General features: G+C 60.3%; 1 protein-coding gene across 5 annotated transcripts; it reads left to right on the top strand.

The window, feature by feature from the left end:
* The first annotated feature begins 554 nt into the window (after nt 1-554).
* On the top strand, nt 555-16929 carry MNT (MAX network transcriptional repressor). 5 transcript variants are annotated; one of them, XM_059878274.1, is made up of 7 exons: nt 2623-2693; nt 2799-3163; nt 6580-7159; nt 7701-7742; nt 7891-8002; nt 13024-13216; nt 13339-16910. In XM_059878274.1, exons 2-7 carry the CDS (start codon nt 3133-3135, stop codon nt 14094-14096), a joined length of 1716 nt encoding a protein of 571 aa, XP_059734257.1. In that variant the 5' UTR covers nt 2623-2693; nt 2799-3132; the 3' UTR covers nt 14097-16910. The 5 variants fall into 5 exon arrangements, with proteins under 5 accessions (XP_024836265.1, NP_001193828.1, XP_005220183.1 ...); NM_001206899.2 differs by lacking the exons at nt 2623-2693; nt 2799-3163 and adding an exon at nt 900-972 and having other exon boundaries at nt 13339-16929; XM_005220126.5 differs by lacking the exons at nt 2623-2693; nt 2799-3163 and adding an exon at nt 979-2295.
* Nucleotides 16930-17410: the final 481 nt, after the last annotated feature.

Below are 17410 nucleotides of genomic sequence, written 5' to 3'. Positions count from 1 at the left end.
TCCCTTCGCGGGTTCTCTGGCAGCCTCCAGCCGTCAGCTCCGCCCAGGGGCGGATCCCGGGGGAATTGCGACAGCAGGATGGTTGCAGGAATTAGGTCACGTGTAGGTAGAAAGCGGAGACCCAGGGGTCAGGCCAGTCTTTACCAACCTAGGTTTCCCTGACCTGGAATATTATTTGAGCTAAACTTAAGTCCTGAATTTTTCACCCTTCTTTACCTCCAGCAGGACAAATTTCGTTGTGAATGACCCTAACACGCAGCCGTTGCTCAACTTGTGGCTTGCAATCGGGGCGGGGCGAGGCGGGAGAGCGGAAATGCAGGGCGCGAACCCGGCTGGAGCTTCTCCCGCCCCCACCCAGGCCACGTGTGCGCGCGCGGTCTCGAGTGGGCGGGGCCAGGCCGCCCGGGCCCCGCCCCTCCCTTCTTGAGACGCCGGGGCCCTACGGGCGGGGGCTCCGGTCCGGGCTTTGGCTGCGGCCCCGGTGTAGTAGCGGGGGCGGCGGCCGGGGGCAGCGCGGCTCCTTCCCTTGTTGTGTGTGTCTGTGCCTCCTCGCCATCTTGTTGCAAAGCCTTTTCTTGTCGGCGGGACTCCTGGGGGCCGCGGGGCGGGAGGCATCAGAAGGGAGGAAGAGAGGGAGGGGAAGGAGGGAGGCAGTGCCGCCTTTTTTTTTTTTGCATCAGATTTTTTTAAATTTGCAAATTACATTTTGCAAATATCTGGGGAAACATTGATTTTTCTTCCTGTGCTCCCCCGTTCTTCCCTGCGGAGTGCGCTGCGCCGCCCAGTCCTGACGCCCCCCGGAGCTGATCCCTCCCTCCTGCCTGCCCGCCAGCCTGACCTGTGCCCGGCTCGCGGGCCGCAGTCTCGGCCCCGGCGCGCCCCCGGCAGCTCTCGGCGCGATGAGCATAGAGACGCTACTGGAGGCGGCCCGCTTCCTGGAATGGCAAGCACAGCAACAACAGAGAGCACGTGGTGAGCGGCCGGGCTGGGCCCCTGGGGCACCAGGGAAAGGGAGGCGAGCGACCCCGGTCCCCGAGCCTACGCGAAACCGCGCGCGGTACCCGCTCCCGGGCGGCCCGCGAAGCCGAGCAGTGCAAAGATCCGCGCGCGAGCCGCCGCCCGGGGAGGAGTGTTGTGGGCAGTGAAATTAATTAATGAATTCATTAACATGCAGCGAGGGACCCGGCTCCTGTAGGCGCCACCCCAACTGCCTACCACCTCTTGTGCACCTTTCATGGGGGTCTCTTTTGCTGTGGGCCAGCTGTGCCCTCGGTAGGGATGAAGATGTGCGAGCCGGGGGGGTGGGGTGAGGAATGGTGTTGCGTGGGGGTGGTAGACCAGCGCGAGTGTGCGTGTATGCACGGGGGTATGTGTGATGCGAACCTCGATGAGAGCGGATGGACGGACGTGTACACGGGCGAGTGTCTAGTGCACACGAGTCGGCGTGTGTGTAACGGAGTTGGGGGTGGAATTACTCTACGCGGAGCAGCTCCCCGGCTTCCCTGGCCCTGTGGGGAGGGTGCGGGGGGCGCTCCCGGCAGATCTACGCGCCTCTTGGGGCGGAGGCGGCCTTTGCAGAATGAAATGACATCGCGTGTCTTATGATCCTGGCCAGCCCCGCCTGACCCCGCCTCCCAAAGCTGGGCTGGGTCGCGCGACATGGGTTTGGGTGAGAGCCGGGCTCACTGGACATCTGCGAGACGGCCAGCAGGTCGCCGGGGGCAGACCCCGGGCCCCCCTTACTGCGCCCCACTTTAGCCGGTGTGGAATGTGGCGTGTCTACGCGTTCCAAACCCGCTCTCGGCTGGAATGTTGCGTGTGCCTGCGTTCCAAGCCCGTTGGTTACACCGGGTGGTGACGTGGACCGGCCCCGCCCCCGACCACGTGCACGGGGGACACTCCCGCTGGGGACAGCGCGGCCCAGCCCCTCCCCGCAGCCTAGTGCTCGGCTGGGGGCGGGGCCTGGGCGGGGCTGACGAGGGGCCTTGCGCCGGGTTGGGCCCTGGCTGTGGCCGCTGGGCATCTGCCTGGTAGAGCCTTTGCCCTACGTGGGAGGAGCCGAGCTCACCTGTCGGTTCTCGCCCCGGCTTCCCGTTTTTGCTCCTGGGGCGAGGGAAACCCTCAGAATCGCCGAGCGACGGGATATATAGAGCTCACATGCTCCCACTAACCCCACCCGCCCAGAACGTTCTCACCAGGACCCCCTGGCAGCACCCCTGACCGCGATGTGAAATGAGCCGGGCAAGAAGGGGCAAACTTTGGTGTTCTCTCGAAGCGGGGAGACGGAGATTTCAGGTGCCCTTATCTCCACGCGCCCTTGTTGGTGGCCCCAGCTTCAGGGTGCTGCAGAAATAGGGGCCAGGGGAAGACCTCCGTTTTCCGGACTGCTGCGAGGGTCGCAGCCCTGGATCGGCAGCGTGTGTGCAGTATCCGGGGACTGCTGCCCCCTCCAGCCCTACCCCCAGCCCCCGGTCGGGTGGATTGTGGTGGAGAGAGTGCTTCGCCCTCCTTTCCTTTCTGCCTATTGTTGCTTCAATGATGAGTCATGCAGGAGGTAGTAGTGTGTGTTGTGTGCGCGCGCGCGCCTGCAGCGTGTACCGCCGCCGCTGCGGGCGGGGGGAGTAGCAGCAGGCCACGGGCGGGGGAGCAGCGGGTCTGCCGGCTGGCCGAGTCGGTTCGTCCGGCCTCTCAAGGTCAAGAGTCACTTGAGATACGCTAGACTGAGAACGCTTGGGTTTTCGGAACTGAGGGGTCAGGACGTCGGCTCACGCGCCCCTCCCCCTTTCTTCGAGGTCCAGATCAGGGTCAGGCGGTGGACAGTGCAGGTGGTGACCGAGATTGTCCTGCGTGCGGGACCAGCGCGGCTCGGGGAGGAGCGTGCACAAGATTTGGAGAGATTGAGTCACCTGCTACCGCCATCCACAATGCAGTTCAGGAGTCCCTATTGTGTCCCCACTGTGTACCGCCCACTGTGCTAGAGGCGGCAGGATTGACCAAAGGAACACTCACTTCACCTTCACTTACCCCGCAGACTGGTTGGCCGTGTAAGGGAGGGGAGTAAACGCTCACTGTCAGTGTCTGCCACCCTTTCTGAAATTAGTCAGTCCAGAGCTGAGAGTAAGAATCACAAGGATGACGTCTGCAACACTTGGAAGGAACCTGGGTATGGCTCTCCACTAAGAAGTTGTAGCGCGCTGCCCCTCCCCCAGGTGGTGAGAACTAGAGGCAGGCAGTTAAGGCTTCTTGTTGGTGGAGCAGGAGGTCTTAGGGGATGGATGGATGGATGCTGGAAAGCCAGATTTACTCCCAAAACTCATGTACAGATAGCTTGATTTGGCTGCAGCAGCCTAATCTCTAGAATTCATTTTTTGCTCCTACTAGAGGTTTTGTTCTCTAAGTCGGGGTGGTGAGAAATGGAAGAGAAGTGGGGGTGCTGCTGCGGAGCTTGCTGACCAGAACTGCTTTCTGGGGAGTGTGTACCTGATGGGCAGCCCTGAACAGGGATCCTTTTGTCTGGGCCCCCATTCAACTTCAAGCCTCAAGTGACTGTTTTCTGACCTAGACCAGCCACTCTGTTCACATGATGAGTCCAAGGATGTGTGTGCACCTTCATGTTGGTACACGAGGGGAAAGGGGAGGGCGAGGCCATCCTGGTGGCCAGCATGAAGGCCTGGTCATTGCTATCAATCAGAGAAGTTGACTCAAATGAGACCCTCTTCTGAGCTAGTCCCACCCTGTGCCTGCCTTGTGCACCACTGTCCCTATTACATGTAGAAGGGGAGAACCCCCCTGAACATTGGGAGGCCCCTGATACGGTCTCCTCTGGCCCCAGCTGTGTGCCGGCTGAGGTCCTGGGCCACAGTGGCTTCGGGGAAAGCACAAAGCCTGTACTCTTCATTGGGGGCTGTAGCCTTGGCCCCCGGGTCACCCAGAAGGGTGGTGCTCAGTTCTCTGGGGGCAGCTTCTGGGCAGAGCCCGGGGAAGGTGCCAGAGTATGTGTGTGCATGTATGGGAGTGAGAAGAGGGTGCAGCAGTATTTAGGAGCTTAAACTCATATTGCTGACACTCATTTGCTCCGCACGCTCTGTTTCCCTCTTCCCAGTGCACAGGAGAAGGGACCATACTGGGCAAGGGATGGGTCAGAACCGGCCAGGAGGAGACAGGAGGCTTTAGTGGGCTGGATCTGGCCTGGACTGCCACCCTCTTCAGCGTCAGTTAAGCTTTTTCATGCTGATCCAGGTGTGATAGATCTTGGCCATTCACCTGGGCCCTTCCTGGCACCTGTGAGCCTGGCACCTGCCTGGCTCCCAAAGAGAGAGGATATATGAGAAGGAGGTTGCCATCTTCTGGTGGAGCTTTGGAGTTGCCTTTATACATGGGGAATACAAGAAAGGAAGTACGGAGACTCTGAGGTTTGCCTCCACTCTGGGTCCCCAGAGCCCCTGACCTTGGGGCCTGAGGCCCTGTCTGTCGCCCTGCTTGTGGGAGAGGGGCACACTTGCCCCGAGGCCAGTGAAAGCCCAGGTCCTGGCTCAAAGGAATGGAGGTAGGGCTGTGTTGGGCTTCGAGCTCCGGGACCTTGTCTTGGGGTTGGGGTCTGGGGAGGTGCGGAGTGCACTCGGGGTGTCCTGGGCTGGGCCTGAGAAGGTCTCCTTGACTGAACTCAGCAGGTTTCTTTCCCAGTGTGGAAAGGGGAGCGCAGAGGGTGGGTTTTCTCCAGGGCCGCAAAGGAAGCCAGTGCTGGTGGCTGTAAAGCAGCAGGCCGGGCAGCTTCCCTTCCTGAGGGGCCGGGGGAGACACGGAAGAGGCTGTGCTTGCTGACTCCAGCCCTTGAATGCTGGCTGCTGGGAAACCACTGAGCGCTTCCCCTCTCAGAACACTTCCCCCTACTTCCTCCTGCACCTCTTCTTCTCGGCAGGAGGAGGGGCTCTGAGCAGGCCTGGCACACACACCAGTGGTTGATTGGCCAAAGGGCCCCGAGGCTGCATGTTTTCTGGGGTCCCTGGCCCAAAGACCTGTGGAGAGGGTGATGCTATCCTCTCCTACAGGGGCACTTGGCCAGCCTTGCCCCCCCAGCCCCACCCCTTGTGGGTGGTGGTGTGTTTGGGGCGTGTCCGCTTTGTGCTGTCAGCTCTGTTAGTCAGCAGTGTGGTGAATCGGGCAGGAGGGGAGGGCTGGCCTGCTCCCTGGCCCCAGCCTATAGCCAGGGAACTGGAATGGTGGGGCCTGGGAGGGGATGGGGCAGGGTGGGGATGGAGAGGGGCGTCTCAATCAGGAGGGGCTTCTCCCTTGGCCCTGTTCTCCGCCCACCGCTGAGCAGGCCTCCCCTTCTGGTGGGGCTTTCAGTAGAGATGCTGAACTGAGGTGTGCAAGGTTGTTGGAACTCTTTGCCTTGTTCAACCCCTGTTAAAAAGCCCTGCTTTCCTTTCTGCTTGCCTCTTCCCTTTCTAGTCTCCTGCTGGTGGTGGTGGAATAAGTTCCAGCACAACCAAGGGCAGAGAAAGACCAGGAGCATTTGGGGTATAAACCGCGATTGAGGAAACAGGCTTTGGGACCTAGCCTGGCAGTCCTGAGTCCCAGGCCTTGTTGTCTCATGTGTGGGCTGAAGGCGATGTCCCCTCCCTGCTTGCAGTGTGGGGCTCTTGTGAGACACATGGGTGTAGGGGGTGTGTGTGTGTTTATTTGCAGTATGACCCTCAACAAATCATTTTGCCTCTTAAAGCTAATCTGTCTCATCTGTGAAATGAAGGTAATGCCTGCCCTCTAGAAAGTAGCTCCCCAGAATCTAGGATTTGACTGCCTCTTCTCTTCTCCTGTGGGGCTTCCTTGATAGCTCAGTTGGTAAAGAATCCACCTGCAATGGAGGAGACCCCGGTTCGATTCCTGGGTCAGGAATATCTGCTGGAGAAGGGATAGGCCACCCACACCAGTATTCTTGGGCTTCCCTCATGGCTCAGCTGGTAAAGAATCTGCCTGCAGTGCAGGAGACCTGGGTTCAATCCCTGGGTTGGGAAGATACCTTGGAGAAGGCAAAGGCTACCTACTCCAGTATTCTGGCCTGGAGAATTCCGTGGACTGTATAGTCCATAGAGTTGCAAAGAGTCAGACACGACTGAGTGACTTGCACTTTCTCTTCTCCTGTGAGATCACTTGTGGACTGGCCTCTCCCAACCTCATCTACCACTCCCTCTCCTCAGCCTTGTTGCCCCTGCCCATCACCTGCTTAACACTTCAACCTGCAGTGTGCCAGGCCTCCTCCCGCACGCTCACTGACAGCTTCTGCTCTGTCCTTCCATAGCCCCTCTCTTCCCACAACCTGGGTTGTTAATCCTGTGATTTGTCCTATGCCCCTCCTCCCCTGGTCTATGAGCTCCTCAACAGCAAGGATCAGGAGTCTGTTTTATTTGTTCACTGCTGTGCCCTGTGCCTGGCTGGGTGTGGATGAGTGTATGTATTTGTGCTGTCACTGGGTGGTCCCTGGCATGGGGTCAGGATGGGTTACAGTTGGGAGGACAAGGGGAGCTGGGGCGCCCAGGACAGCAGGCCCTGCTGAGAGACCACTGTGTTCTCTCTGTGCAGAGGAACAGGAAAGGCTTCGCCTGGAGCGGGAGCGGGAGCAAGAGCAGAAGAAGGCCAACAGCCTGGCCCGGCTGGCCCACACCATGCCGGTGGAGGAGCCCCGCACTGAGGCACCGCCTTTGCCTCTGTCACCGCCAGCCCCTCCGCCAGCACCCCCGCCACCACTGGCCACCCCAACCCCACTGACTGTCATTCCTATTCCAGTAGTGACCAACTCCCCTCAGCCTCTGCCCCCACCCCCGCCACTACCCCCCACGGCCCAGCCTCTGCCCCTGGCGCCTCGCCAGCCAGCCCTGGTCAGCACCCCTGGACTCAGCATTAAGGAGCCTGCCCCCCTTCCCACCAGGCCGCAGGTGCCCACTCCTGCTCCTCTACTGCCGGACTCCAAAGCCACTGTTCCGCCCACTGGCAGCCCCAAGCCCTTGCAGCCCCTGCCCACCCCCATCCTGACTATTGCGCCACACCCTGGAGTCCAGCCCCAGCTGGCTCCCCCACAGCCACCTCCATCCACGCTTGGAACCCTGAAGCTGGCACCTGCTGAAGAAGTCAAATCCAGCGAACAGAAGAAGAGGCCTGGGGGGTGAGTGAGGTGTGGCAGAGTCGGGGCTGGTGGGATGGAGAAAACTGCCCACAGCTGGGGCTGTGTGTGCAAGAGAAAGTGCCCTCCCAGCTAGCCTGTCAGAGCTGCACCCTCCTATATCTGGATATGTTCTCACTGTGCTGGGACCATCCCCACCCTGGGGAGTGGGGAATGGTCATTGCCCTCTGTTGTTCTTAGGCTTCTCTGACCCCTTCCAAGGTTGGGTCTGATGGAATCACCAGGCCTTTGGACTTCCTGGGTGAGGGCTAGGGTCCACTGGCTATTTCTCCCAATCCCAGGAGCCCTTCACAGGTGCACGGGTTGGGTGGAATATGAAGGGGTTGTGAATTATGAGCCTACCCGTGCCCTCCAGAGGGTGTATGCACCAGGACACAGGGCCAACAGTTTTCTTCGCTGCTTCCCTAGGGAGAGAATGTCAGGGACAAAAAGCCTGTGGCATTTGGGGAGGGTGGGGGCAGGGGGTGGGAAGGCCACCTAATTGGGCCCTCCTCCCTGAGCTCCCTGTCTGTCTGGATTTCAGAATCGGAACCAGAGAAGTCCACAACAAGCTGGAGAAGAACAGGTGTGTGTGTGTGTGTGTGTGTGAGCTTGTGACTCTGAGCCCGCCCCCGCCAGCTACCCGGAAGGTCCCATCCTTGGTCCCCAAGCTCTCCTTGGACCTTCCCTCCCGCCCCTGACGCTGGCTGACCGGCCGTGCTCCCTTTCCCCAGGAGGGCCCATCTCAAGGAATGCTTTGAGACCCTGAAGCGCAACATCCCCAACGTGGACGACAAGAAGACATCGAATCTGAGCGTGTTGCGTACGGCGCTGCGGTACATTCAGGTATGCTGGCTGGGGGGAGAAGCAAGGCCCAGAGAAGGGCGGGAGACCGCCACCGCGCAGGCTGCCTGCACGCCCCGCCTCCCCGCACGCCCCGCCTCCCCCCCACCATGCGGCCCCGCCCGCCTCCACGCGGGCGCCGAGCACATGGCCCAGCTGACGTCAGTGGGGCTCCCCACCCGGGTGGAGGCGGCGTGACCGGCGCGCGTGCGCGGGGGAGCGCGGCGCTGGCGCTCGGCTCCCCTCCCCCGCCGGGCGGCCTTACGGAGCCCTGCCATCTGCACGGCCCCCGCGACTCGGTGTCAGCCCGGAATCCGCCCCGCCTTACCGCCTGCCGCGCGCTACTGCCCGGCGAATGGGAAGGACGTAGGGCAACCGGTGCCTCCATCGCCCCCGCAGTGCTGGGCGGGAACCGGATTCGGCCCCAGACTCTATCTTGGGGGGTGGGGGGGTGCTGGGCGTGGCTCGCTTACCACAGTGGAACCCATGAAATACGCCCCACCCCACCGCGCGCCCCGGACTTTTAGCTCAAAAGGATCAAGATCCTTGCAGTGAGCACACGTAGATGCCATCTCCCGACTTTGAGGATTAAACCTTGGGGAAGGGGAAATGCAGCACTCTGGATGACGAGTAGCCCTGGGGGTCACCGAACCTAAAACCTTACGTTCTGCCTCCCCCAGGATTTAAAAGAAGCCCTTTTTCAAGGCGCCCTCCTTGCCGTGTGTCCCCTGCCTTTGGGCACTGGCTCCTCTGGGCTGTACGGGGAAGGGGGGTGCCCGACAGATAAGACCGTTGCCATGACGGCCCGAGTTTGGTTTCCCTGGAAACCCGCCGAGGGTTCCGTGTGCCGGGAAGGAGGCTGTGGGGGTGGGGCAGGCGGCCACGCTCGGCTGCCGCGGAGCTGGGAGGTAGCCGTTGAGGAGTGGGAGGGATTTAGGCCTCCCGGACTGCGGGGACAGCTTCGGGGTCTCCCAGTCGGCTCCCTAGGGAAGCTGAGGGGATGGGCAGCGTCACGGCTCCGGTGGGCCAGCCCTCCCCCGGCCTCGACTGCGGGGTCACAGCCCTGAGGTAACCGGAGCCTGACTTGTCGAAGGAGGCGGGCGGAGGCGCAGCCTCGGGACTACTCCCAGCCGGCAGCTCCCTCTCGGCCTCCCGCGAACGCACGCCCTTCCGCCCGCCCTCCGGGCAAGGGGGAGGGGCTGGCGCGACTCCAGGCCGCTTCCCGGCACGGGAGGGGCGGGTCCGGGTCCTCGGATTGGCGGGGCTGGGCAGGGGGCGGGACTCCTGCGCTCGCGGAGGGAGGGTGCGGCCAGCGGGGAGTGACGCAGCAAAGCCGGGTCCGCGTGGGTGCGCGCGTGCTCCGGGAGGGGCGGGGCCTCGTTGGTGGCCGGGGGGAGGGGGGGGAGGCGGGGGGAAGGGGGGGAGCGGGGGGAAGGGGGGGAGCGGGGGGGGCGGGGGGAGGGGGGGGCGGGAAGCGGAGAGGGGGCCCAGCGTCGAGTTTCAGAGGGTCTCCGGGAGGGTGTTTTCTGGGATGTTTCTGCAGAACTCGGGCTGGAGACTTAAGTTGCTACTCCTTCAGCTACAGGAAATCATGTAGCCTGGGAGCAAATTCCTGTCTAAATTCTGCGACATTTTCTGTGAATATCGGTTTCCTTTTGTACTGCGATGATGCTAAAGTGGGAAAAAGTAATAATATCTTTGTGGTAAGGACGTGAGAATTGGTCATTTGTAAATAGTAACTTAATAGCAATTGTTGGGAGAAGGCGATGGCATCCCACTCCAGTACTGTTGCCTGGCAAATCCCATGGACAGAGGAGCTTGGTAGGCTGCGTCTGTGGGGTCGCACAGAGTTGGACACGACTGAAGCGACTTAGCAGCAGCAGCAGCAATTGTTGAGAAGGAAGAAGGATGGAACGGTGCGTTCCTCCCTGTATAGAAGTACTTAGGGCAGAAAGCCTTGATTGCAAGACGGTGGATTTGAAAGTACATCAGAAATAAAAGACTCAGTAAAACCAGCAGATTTGGGATACGGGCCTGGCCTGAGTGGGAAGCAAGGTGGCCCCTAGCTGTCCGTAAAAGATACTTGTCCTGGGGCTGGCAACAGAAGCAGAAATGCTGGGAAACTTAACAAGGTTCTCCATAAATCTCCAACTTCATTTATTCGTTCACTCATTCAGGTTTTTTTGGACAGCCCTGTGTCTGATTGGGCCGATAATAAGTGGGGAGCAAGGGAAAAAGTGCAGAACTCTGTCTTTAGGTTTGGTCTTGCTGCAGATTATAAAATAACCAAGCAGAGGAATCTGCTCCAAGGGCATAGTCAGGACAGGGGTCACAGCATGTGTTCGGGGGAGTTGGGGAAGTTGCTACTGAGGAAAGGGCCTTTAAGCTGGGACCTGAAGGCCAGGGTGACCAAGACAAGTGTCGGGCAGAGAGCCCAGCACAGGCCAGAGTTTTTCCAGTAGGAGGGAGGAAGATGCATTTTGGAAGTTGAACGTGGTCAGGAGGGTTGCTATGCTGAGATGGGAGTTGGAAGTGGGTACCAGAGAGACCACAGAGAGGGTGGAGACTGAGGACTTTTGTTGTGTGCTGAGGGAGGAAGCTTTGGGAAGGCTGTAGCCCCCAGCCAGAGCCACAGTGCCTTGGAGGTAAAGGATTTGAAGAAAGTTCTCAGAGAAGTGGACAGAAACAGGAAGTGGGGTAGGCAGGTACCAAACAACACATCCAGTCTTCTTAGAAAGGAAATGGGCTTAAAATGAAACAATAGGGACAAAAGTCAGACCTTGGGAAAACTTTCCAGGGATGTCTATACCTGTGGAGACCTGGACTAGGTGAGGAGTGGGGGTTTTGGCTCCTGATTAATTGTCTCTGAGCTGGCAGTCAGCCGGCCCCGCTAGTGCATAGAGTTCAGGACAGGCCTGAGAGCTGACTCACCCCACACCTCGTGATCACCGTGGCCCCTTCCGATGGCCTGTCTACCACTGGCCTCTCAGGGAGAAGCCGGGTGTGCGTGGGGGGAGTGGGGCAATGGGGGAGCTTTCTGGCAGAAATGTTGGTGGGGGAGGCAGGTTAATCTCGAAGCCAGGGTGATAGAGGGGGCTGATTGTGGCCTGGGACTGGCAAAAAGTGTAAAAAGTGTAAAGCTGCCGGCTTTCAGGACAGTGCACAGTATGGCCGTGTCTGGGTTACGTGTCACAGGCACTAATGGCTTGAGGCGTCTCTGACCAGTGAGGTCAGGAATGCAAGGAACATGGGACTCGGGAGGGAGCGTGGGGAAGCTGGGCCTAGTCCATGTGTGGAGCTGAAGACCTGCGTGCCCAGGAGTTCAGGTGAACAGTTGGGAAAGGCTGTTGCAAGACTGCCCAAAGGAAATGGAGTCAGGGGAAGCTCAAGTCTCATGAGAGACTGATTCTCCTGTGATGATGGGGATAGACAGGGTAGATGTGGGGACTAGCACCCTCTGGTCCTCACAGGTGCTTGGCCAAGAGGTCACATGGCTGTGTCCTGGCCACCCGCAGTGTCGGGATGTAAGCTAACCATAGAACAGTGTGTACTCCTCTCACAGGGTTGGACTGGGAGAGCGTGTGTTGAGATGGAAAAACAAAACTGGAAGTACTTAGGGGGTCATGTGAGCCAGTGTCAGTCTCATTAAGGCTGACAGTCTCATTGAACGCTTGGGGTTAGGGGGAGCGGTGCGGTGTGGGGTGCCACTCCTAAGACGAGCAAGCCTGAGAGCAGGCTGGTGTACCCGGAGGACGTGAGAGGGGGCTGGGCTGTGGAGGAGCTCCAGTGGACGAGACCTGAAGGGGTAAGGAGGGAGACACATGGGGGCCTACACCTGGCCAGGACTGGCAAGCCTCGGCGACTAGAAGCTCGGGAGGTCAGGATTGTCCACATCGTCTGTTGAACCCTGCGGTCATGACATGCCTGGGCCAAGGAAAAGCTGGCCACGGGGAGGCCTGTGGGATTTAAGATGTGTTAGTTTAATAAAGTTTCAGACAGGAGGTCACAGAAAACAAGGAAAGACGGTGCAGAAGGGAGTTGAGGAACAGAATAGGAGCTGGCCTTCCAGAGCTGCTTAGAAGCATCGGACGAAGGGAAACCGGAGACCCTTCTCATGGGGGAGTGTGCCCCGGGAGGGTCAGCCCCGAGAGGAGAGGTGGCCCGTGGCCCTGGAGGCGTGGAAGGGGAGATCGGATGGCAGACAAGGAGCGCCCTCCAGTGTTCTGAGTGATGGGATGGCCTCAGCGTCAAGCGGGGAGGGGCTTCTCCAGGGCGGCTCAGATGGAGGCCGAGGTGCTGTCCTCCTAAGAGCTGTTTCTCAGTGGCTGAGGCTGCTCAGGTCCAGGAGGGGAAGGAAGGCCACATCCCGGGGCCTGGGGAGTGTGGGAATAGAGTGGCGTGCGAGGCGGTGCAGGTGGGCACCGTGGGGAGGATGTGCGCAAGTCAGCAGCTGTTCAGGAGGAGATGGAGGTGGTCAAGGAGGTGAGGTAGGGGTCTCAGAATCTGCTGGCCGTCCTGCAAGAGCGTTGAAGTTAAGGAGACGAGTGAATAATGAAGGGACAAAGGGCAGGATCGTCTGGGGATCCTTGAGGAACGGGTTCCATGGAGAGTAGCTCGTGGTATCCGCATCCATAGCGGCAGGATGGTGTGAATGGCGGTGCAGGCCTTGGGCACTGCCTAAGAAGTCTCCTACCCTTTCTCCCCTTCTCAGCAGAATGGAAGGAGATACTCCCAGGAGGGTGGATGGGGCAAGAGGCAACAGAGCCCCTCAGGACAGAATCATGTAGGGGTAGGGGAGGGACTGGCCTGAATCTGCACCTGCTTGTGAGCTCACAGCCTGTCCCCAGATGCTGGGCCTCCTTAGGTGGAGCCATGGACCGAGAGGCAGGTGTGGTTTCCCGCAGCTCCCTGGCAGCCTGGGCCCCCGATGCGCAGGTGAGGGTGGGTGAAGGAGATGTTGGTGGCACCATGGGCTCTGTGGCTCCTGCTCAGGGTGCCCTGCTGTTACTTGCCCTGTTCTCCAGTCCCTGAAGAGGAAAGAGAAAGAATATGAGCATGAGATGGAGCGGCTGGCGCGGGAGAAGATTGCCACGCAGCAGCGGCTGGCGGAGCTCAAGCACGAGCTGAGCCAGTGGATGGACGTGCTGGAGATCGACCGCGTGCTCCGGCAGACGGGCCAGCCCGAGGACGACCAGGCCTCCACCTCCACCGCTTCTGGTGAGCCCCGCCCACCCCACGTTGCCCCCACCCTTGGCCCTGTGACATCCCCAGAGCCCCGGGGGCATCTGCTTCTCCAGGCTCTCATTCCCCAGCCCTCCTGACCGCGTGTCCCTCCACAGAGGGTGAGGACAACATAGACGAGGACATGGAGGAGGACCAGGCTGGCCTGGGCCCACATAAGCTGAGCCATCGCCCCCACCCGGAGCTGCCGAAGCCACCGCCCAGCACGGCCCCCGCGCCTCTGCCTCCACACCCACACCCGCACGCCCAGCCTGTGGCCCTGTCTCCTGCCCACCTCCCTGGGCAGCAGCCCCCGCCACAGCAGAAGACACCTCTGCCGGTCCCTCCGCCCCCACCAGCGGCCCCGGCCCAAACGCTGGTGCCCGCCCCGGCCCATCTCGTGGCTGCGGCCGGGGGCGGCTCCACAGTCATCGCCCACACTGCCACCACCCACGCCTCAGTCATCCAGACTGTGAACCACGTTCTCCAGGGGCCGGGGGGCAAGCACATCGCCCACATCGCTCCCTCGGCCCCCAGCCCTGCCGTGCAGCTGGCACCGGCCACGCCCCCCATCAGCCACATCACGGTGCACCCTGCCACCCTCAACCACGTGGCCCACCTTGGCTCCCAGCTGCCCCTGTACCCGCAGCCCGTGGCAGTGAGCCAGCCAGTGGCCGTGAGTCACATCGCCCACACCCTCTCACACCAGCAAGTGAATGGCACAGCCGGGCTGGGGCCCCCAGCCACGGTCATGGCAAAGCCAGCTGTGGGGGCTCAGGTGGTGCACCACCCCCAGTTGGTGGGCCAGACAGTGCTTAACCCTGTGACCATGGTCACCATGCCCTCCTTCCCGGTCAGCACACTCAAGCTGGCTTGAGGATGAGGCCACTCAGAGGCCCCCAGCGGGGGCAGGGAGGGAGACCTGTCCCCCACTCTCCCACCCACCAGCTCCACACATTCCAGCCAGGTCCAGGCCCGCCCTACCCATACCCACCCCCAGGCCTCCTAGGGGAAGGGGGTGCAGAGACTCTGAGCCAGGGGAGGGAGGGGGCTCAAGGAGCTGGGCACAGGGCAGGGGGTCACCCCGCTGCACTAGGACTTGACAGTGATGAGAGACGCTCTGGCCCACGTGCCACCTGTCTGGCCTGGTGCCCGCTCCGGGGCCGTTCCCATTCCCGTCCCCCACCCATCCCCTGACACCAGTGCGATGTGGACGTCGTGTTCTTCCGCCTCCCCTGCCCTGCCCACCTTCCTGTGCTGCTGCTGCTGCTATCGCTCTGTCTGGTGAGATGGCTGGGCACCCGGGCCCTCCCCTCCCGAGCCTCAGCCTTCTCCTTCCAGGGTTCTGGAGGGGGACGTGGGGAAGCAGGACTCAAGCGAGTTGGCCCTGATATCCAAGGGGACTTGGGAGGGGGGCGTTCTCTGACTACAGGGGACAAATCCTAGGAGGTGGCTTGTGTGGCGTCCCTCCAGACAGGTGAGTGCCCCGGCCTGGGGCTCTCACAGGCTGGTTGCAGTCATTGTGATTGATCATAACAAGCTAGTTAAGAGAGTTCTCTACCAGTAGTAAACCAAACCCAAGCCCTTGCCAAGCTTCCAAGCCCCCGCAACTGCCCTACCACTGGGCTCTTGACTTCAGGAGGGCAGATGGAGGGGAGGGAGGAGGGGCTTGACTATCTCCCCCAGCCACCCTGCTGACCTCCAGCTGGGTCTGGCCTGAGAGGAGGGTGTGCTGGACCCTGTCCCCATCCCTGGACTTGACTTTGGCTTCCAGAAGATAGAGAGGAGGCCTGGGCTCTGCTCCGTGCTCTGCACTCCCTGGAGGGATGAGTGCGCCTGGACGCCTCCTGCTGCCTGGGAGACGGGACCAGCGTCTGGTCTGGGTTGCAGGACCCTGGCGCCATGTGGGTGAGGTAATCAGGAGGTTACAGTCCAGGGGCTTGGCCCTGGGGACCTGTGGGGAGGGAGCATGGCCAGGCCACGGAGAACTGTTGCTTCTGCCCCAGCTTCCCCTTCCCTGGGCTCATCTTTCTTTGCTTTGAACCCCTGCTGTCTCCAGCGGGCTGTTCTGCATGTGCCCTCCCCCAGGGGGCGCTGCTGTGTGCCACCGCCTTCCTGATAGGGCTGCGGGCAGGGCTGAGCTTGGGGTGGGGAGGAGCGAGGGGGCCTGTGTGCGAGGGCCACTGCTCTCCATGCCTTCGCCTCAGCAGACTGCTTTGGCTGCTCTTTTTATGTGGGTATTTATTTCAAGTGGCCTTGTGTCAGACACACTCAGTTACACACGTGCACACTCGGCTCCCCACCTGGACACACTCACCAGTGGCCTTTCAGAGTGTGTGGAGGTGGGGGAGCCAGTGATCCTGGGTGTGAAGTTTGCAATGATAGGTTGGGGCGGGGCAGGGGGGTGGTTCCATGGTTCCCAGAGGAGGCCGACAGAGGTCTTGAGTAGATTGAGCCACCTCGGAACTCCCTTTCAGTTTCTGGTCCTGAAAACCTCCCTGGAGACTGTTTCTTGTCTCCCGGGGTGGGGAGACTTAGGGATACTTCAGAGGTTTCTAGGAGGTGATGCTGTTCCCCGCCCCCCACCCAAATGCAGCTCCCGCCTCACAAGCTTGCTGCCTTTCTGCACCTGCAGCCGCAGCCACTATCACCCTGTTTGGGGGGGAGCTGGTTTTACTCTTCCTGGTGTGATGACATTGGAAAGAGCAGAGAGAGAAGGGCAGGCCTGGCCCCCAGGAACAGAAGCACTGGCAAGCTGCCCTCCTCTCAGGCCTGCTCACCTTGAAACTGTTCTGTTAGCCAGTCGCCCCTCGGGCATGCACAGATACCTCATCCGCCCGCCGCCCCGTCCCTCCCTGCCCCCACCGCCGCAGTGGGGGGCCTCAGAATCTAGTGCCGAATGACTATGTCCAGATTGGTGACGATGGGTGTTGTTGCTGTTGTTTTTGTCGTTGTTCGTGAACGCTGTGATGCTGTGTGCCCGAGAGGGCAGCCGCCACCCAGCCCTTCCTTGGGCCTCTCCCCTCTGAGCGCTGTGGGGACCACATCTGTCCTCACCCCATGGGACTGCCTGCCCCTCCCCTCCCTAGCCCTTCCAGCCTGGGGGACGCACGTGTGTGCACGCGCGTGCGCACACACACACACACACACACACACACACACATCTTACCTCTCATGCGTGTTTTACTTTTTGATGTTCAGAGTGGCTCACTGGCTGGGAGTCTTTACCTCGGGGAGAGCGGGAGGTTGGTTCCTAGGGGGGCCAAAGAAGGGCAGGGAATTCCTGGAGGGGAATTAGGGGGTCACCATAACCCCTGCCCTCTCCAGGAACAGCTTCTTCTCCCCACCCCAGAGTCCCACCCCCACCCCCCACCCCCACGAAGAGGTGGCCCTTGTTTACAGTGAGGACTCGGTCACTGTGTCTCCGTTTCCTGAAATATAAATTGTAGCGACCCCAGACTGTAGAGATTTTTATGTGTTTGGATACATCTGCTGTGTGGGAAAAAAAAAAACAAAACAAAAAACTACAAAAACCCTAATTTTGTACATATTGTATTTTTACTATGGAACTGTATTCTAGTGGCTGTTCATGCTCCAAGACATTAGGTATTGAGACATGAATACTATCCATGTAATAAGCACTTGCCTGGAATAAAATATAAAATTGAAATAAACCTGCACTGAAACCCGAGACGGAGCTGCCACCTGCAGCATCTGGGTCGTTCTGTTGCAAAAGGAGGCAGAGACCTTGAGGGAAAGAGCCCCAGCAAGAAGCGGCGGCATCTTTTTCCTGTAGAGGGGTTGGGGTCTGGTAGATTCCAGGCTGGTGGGTTTTGCAAAGACAAGGGACCTTCCGTTCTAATCCCTGAGGCTCCATCCCCAACAGGCTCTGAGACCTGCAGCGCTGGTCTTCCTCATACTTGTGCAGTACGTTATACTTCCTCAAACCATTTTTCACAAACACTATCTTGTTTCATCTCTTAACAGCTCGGTGAAGTAAACAGACCAACAGCTAGCAGATAAGGAAACAGGTTTGAGGGTGGCTGAGTGCCTTGTTAAGGTCACGTGACCAGCCAGGGCCTGTCTGGAGCGGCAGTCCTATGTCAGCTGGTGCAGAGCTGTCCCCAAGCACGTGCCACCCTGCCCCTGGGCCTGTCCCTGTCCCGGAGCTGGGGAATCCCACGCTCCAGA

The sequence above is a fragment of the Bos taurus genome, chromosome 19 (genome assembly GCF_002263795.3).
Source record: "Bos taurus isolate L1 Dominette 01449 registration number 42190680 breed Hereford chromosome 19, ARS-UCD2.0, whole genome shotgun sequence".
NCBI lineage: Eukaryota > Metazoa > Chordata > Mammalia > Artiodactyla > Bovidae > Bos > Bos taurus.
The sequence above is the reverse complement of the archived record's forward strand: the minus strand, read 5'-3'. Positions and strand labels throughout refer to the sequence as shown.